At 44.0% G+C, this 4,632-nt stretch overlaps 1 protein-coding gene across 1 annotated transcript; it reads right to left on the minus strand.

Moving 5' to 3' along the window:
• Nucleotides 1-3,779, minus strand: LOC129190839 (P2Y purinoceptor 14-like). The gene is made up of 5 exons (XM_054793490.1): nucleotides 3,631-3,779; nucleotides 3,442-3,549; nucleotides 1,926-2,067; nucleotides 1,606-1,859; nucleotides 1-1,538 (listed from the first exon to the last, which is right to left on the minus strand). The coding sequence occupies exons 2-5, from the start codon at nucleotides 3,450-3,452 to the stop codon at nucleotides 902-904; spliced, it is 1,044 nt and encodes a 347-aa protein (XP_054649465.1). The 5' UTR covers nucleotides 3,453-3,549; nucleotides 3,631-3,779; the 3' UTR covers nucleotides 1-901.
• Between the last annotated feature and the right edge of the window lie 853 nt (nucleotides 3,780-4,632).

A 4,632-nucleotide genomic window follows, 5' to 3' on the forward strand; every position in this document is an offset into this window, starting at 1 on the left:
ATGCAGTTTTTATAGTTGCTTAAATGCCCATTCGGCATCAACCAAGTTTGTCATGTAACAGTATATGTAAAAGTAGTAGGAGTGATTCCTCCTGTCCACCAAAAAAGCATGGGGAAAAATGTGTTGCTTTCAGTCTCTTAAAAGTTTGCTACCAAAACCACCTCAAACGACTGCAGCCGTTTTGGGAAGACACATCTTCTATTTGATTGGGCAAACCCCAAGAAAGTACATATTACTGGAAAGCCTGTCCTCTCCGCAGTACAGCCACTTTTATTCTTGCATCTTGTGTTTTGCATTTGAAATAAGGCTGTGAAACACTCGTCTCATTCAGAGGACAACAACTGCTGAGTGTTCTTCCAAGCTGTCTTCATGGCAGTACGATGGGGCAGGGGGCAATGTAATGACATACCAACAGGGGGCGCCTCTGACGTATAGTGGAAGAATAAAAAAATTCCAATCAATTAATCAATCAATCAGTCTGTGAATGAAGTCATAGTTCATGGAGCGTTGAGAAGCAAAGTGAGGACAAAAAAAGATGGGAAGATGTAAGAGGAGGAGGAGGAAAGATGACGTCAGCTCAAATTGAAAGCAGTTGTGTTTCTGTGTGTGTGTGTGTGTGTGTGTGTGTGTGTGTGTGTTTATTTTAGAACCGTTCCCACGACACGAAACGACCCGGCCTCTCTTCCTCGCTCTGCTCCAAAAATGTCCCGTCTGCTGCCTGCTAGCCTAAAAAGGACAAAAAGCAACAAAAGAAATGGGGGGAGAAGAAAAAGTGTTTGACAGACGCTGGTCACATCTGAACACTTTGAAGGGTGACATCTCTGCTTGTCACCATGGCGACAGGAGACCCCAGTACAATGTTTAGAAAAAACAGGAAATCAAAGATGGACGTGTTTGTCAGTCAAGACTTGTAAGTACTAGAAGGACAAGTGGACGTCTTCTTGCAAGTGTCCACGTCCGTGGCGTGCTGTTTCTGTCTCAGCTGAGCACGGAAGGCCTTGCAGAAAAGGAAGTAAATGAGCGGGTCGAGGCAGACGTTGAAGGCGGACAAAGTGACGGTCACGTCCTTCCAGTAATGGACATTACACCAGTAATGGCGCGGTATGAGCGCGTAGGGGAGGCGGACCAGATGGTAAGGAAGAAAGCAGACGCAGAAGACGCTGACCAGCACCAGAATTTTCCGGCGGGCCTTGGCCAGCCTCCTGGCGCCGCAGGATGACGCTCGACGCTGCTGTGCTGCTGCCAGCCTGCGGGAGGCGCTGTAGTAGAAGAATAGCAGGGCAAGGAAGACCAGCAGGAATATGGTGGCGGAGACGGCATGGACGACCTTGTAGAGAAGACTGAGCTGCTCACTGTGAAGGTCGCTGCAGCTCGCTGTGCCATCAGAAGGAGACGGAGCCTGCTGCGTGACCAGTGACAAGATGATGTAAGAGCTTGTTATGGTGAGAAGGACCAGCCAGGTCACCAAGGAGGCGACGCGAGCCGTCCTCACCGACTGCAGGAGGTGACGTCCAGAAGAGTGGACAATCCTAAAGTACCTGGTGGGAGGAGCCTGTTCAGCATCAGCGCTCACTTTCAAGACAAGATGGCAGCCCGAGGGCCTACCTGTTGGCGGCGATGTAGCCCATGAAGAGAATGCTGGCGTACATGTTGAGGTAGAAGGTTGCTGCTCCAAAGTTGCAGAACACCAGGCGGACCCCGGCAGAATCCGTAGTGTTATAGGCAATACGGATGGGAAGACAAAGACACAGCAGGAAGTCCGCGGCTGCCAGGTTCTTTAGGTAGATGCCGATGCTGCTGGACGTACCAGTGCCACACAGGTAGACCCTCAGCGTCACACCATTCAACAGCAAGCCCACCTGGAGACAAAATTAATTAGTCCTCCTGTGGACTGAAACACAATCATGAGTCTGTCAGAGTCTCACCAGGAATACCAGGCTGTAGACCACCACGAAAAGCACCCGGGACCTGGTGGACTGGCTGCACAAGGGCATCCCGTCAAATGCCTGATTGTCGGGGGAAGACTGATTGGAGGCCGCAGTTGTTCCGAAAAGGACGCTCATGTTTCTGAGGAAGCAGACCGTGAGGTCACATATACTCTAAGGTATGAGGTCCATCAAAGATCAATTCATCTACAATGGTAGAACTTAGTCTCTTCATCCAGATACATAAGGAGAATGCCTGATAATAAAGGACTTTTCTACCTATGGCAGTTTGTTGTCATGATATTGAAGCGACGGGAGTAATGTGTGATTCAGGGGTTGGCTTATAGGGGGCAGTGGTGATTGCTTGCTAGTTAGAGCCAGCCCAAGACAGAAGGAGAGTTGTTGAGCTGCATCTTGCTGTAAGGCAATAATTCTCAACTGGTGGGTAGATTTGATGTAAGTACTGAAACCTTTAGACAAACTTTTTTTTCAGAAATAATTTTTAATTTGTAGATTTTAAAAAATGTAATTTTTGAATTGATTTGCTGAACTGATCATGAAACTTGCATTGAGCTGGCACATCGTGTTATTCTACACTACCTCAAATTAAAACAGCACCTAAATGTCTCTTCAAGGGACTGTTTCCAACAACGCCAGCGTTTAGCAAAGGCTCCTGCGCATGTTTGTCTTACCTGGGGCGTGGTTTACAAGTTCGGAGCAGGAAGAGGGCAGGATAACACCTTTAAAAGTCGGTGTCCTCTAAGCAGCCACGTAACCGTTGCAAACATTTTCATTTTACATTCAAAATTTAATTAAATAAGATATTTAAGAAGTTAACATTCAAAAATGTTCACAATTTGGGTCACTGCTTGTCATTGAAGGGTGATGGTGGGTCCCATAGCCAAACCAGTTGTGAACCACTGCTGTAAGGTATACAGTACTGGTTTTTAGACGCCAATAAAAGGCTAATTTGTGCACAGGCAACCGGCCTCATCCTCATCCTGCACACATCACAATATTTTATACTCTTATCTAACAGTTGCTGCACTAATTTCCTTGTATGTCTTGGCTGTTAATGACAATACAATAAAGCTGTCATGCAAGCACAAATCTCTCTTCCGGTGGCTAATAATAGAAGAAAATCCAAAATACAGTAAATGTGTGAAGAATCTAGGTTAATAGTGCCATGCTTTTAGGAAGTCACTGTGTGCACGTTTTAATGCTGTGTAACTTCACAGTCTTTATGTTGGTTTAGTAATAATGAGGAAGCTAATAATACAACATGTTGACATAAAAAGAAACTATTTTCATAGAAATTACTCCTTTGGTCCCCAAGACAAAAGCTGTCGCCCGATTATGTCGTTGACATATGTGGGAACGTTTTAATAATAATAATAATAATAATAATAATAATAATAATAATAATAATAATAGTAATGTGGTGGACCGGGACCTGATGAGTTATTCCACATAGACAGTTTGGTGACATAAGCAGTATAGTAGAAACAATACTTACATTTGTGACATCGTCGTGAAAGATGTAACAGCCGAGAGCAGGCCCAAGGAAGCCTGAGATACAGAAAGGCCTCAAAGGACAGGACGACTATCTACCCTGCAAAAACATCTGGAAAAGAAAGACTCATATGAAGGAGACATCGTCAATCGTCACCAAACAACAGCAATCACTCAAAGAGTCACAACTGACCTAAGTGTAGAACACTGGAATGAGCTTCTCTCCTTAAACTGATAGAAGAAAACACGCCGGCTGACCTAAAGACACCACAAATGGGCACACACACACTGACTCACATCACACACAAACACACACATCACAAGCTGCAACACCTGCTCTCCCCACCTGTGTGCTCTACTGACTGAGCTGGCCACTTCCTCCTGTGCCGCCAGTTCTGCTGCTGCGGCGTGTGTCATGTGCATGTCACACACACATACAGGCTGCTTCCAGTAAAGAAGACAAAATAAATAAATAAATGTTGACTGTGTTCAGACTGTGTGACGTTTGCAGAGGTTTCTCTGAGCAGGAAGTGGACATGTGGAAGAACTGCAAGTGACAAACAGTCAAATGAGCAAAGGCGGCTTTCTGTAAGGTCTGAATTAGAGGTGGGCAGGACAACACAAATATCAATATTATCAATACCTTGGTAATATCGGTATTGGGTCTATGTTAGTGTCATGAGATTGATATCTTTTAGTTCTCTTATATGTTTATTTTCACAAATATCTAGGTTTTTTGTGGTGATGTTGAATGATATTGTATATATTTATTATATTGTGTACAAACTCAGGGAATAACAGATGGGTTTTGGAGGCAAAAAGCCAAGGGATTAAGAGGAAATAGCTACTTATTTTGCACTATTATTTCACTCCCTCGTTAGACCGCGGCTTTTCAGAAATTAATGAATTAACAAATGATCTCTGTTTTGTGATAGACTATGGTCTATTATTAGTTCAAACACATTGAAATACAAGTGATATGTAGTATTCTGGTCACTAGGCGGCAGTAATGACAGAAAATATTGATGAGACATTAGCTTACATTGCTTTACCTTAACACTGCATGAAGTCAGTCATGGCATGTTCAACATGAGTTAAAAAAAAAAGTTATCCTCCCATTCCATGTGGAAGTGGTACGTTTTTGGCTTCTTAAGTTTAGAAGAAATAAATTCGAGGTTAACTGGTTAGCTCGCTA

This window comes from Dunckerocampus dactyliophorus, chromosome 12 (assembly GCF_027744805.1).
Source record: "Dunckerocampus dactyliophorus isolate RoL2022-P2 chromosome 12, RoL_Ddac_1.1, whole genome shotgun sequence".
Lineage (NCBI taxonomy): Eukaryota > Metazoa > Chordata > Actinopteri > Syngnathiformes > Syngnathidae > Dunckerocampus > Dunckerocampus dactyliophorus.

Coding starts and splice junctions, on each gene's coding strand:
- LOC129190839 (XM_054793490.1), bottom strand. Junction 1,860..1,925: donor TCTACAGCCTGGTATTCCTG/GTGAGACTCTGA, acceptor TTTTGTCTCCAG/GTGGGCTTGCTGTTGAATGG. Junction 1,539..1,605: donor GGCTACATCGCCGCCAACAG/GTAGGCCCTCGG, acceptor TCCTCCCACCAG/GTACTTTAGGATTGTCCACT.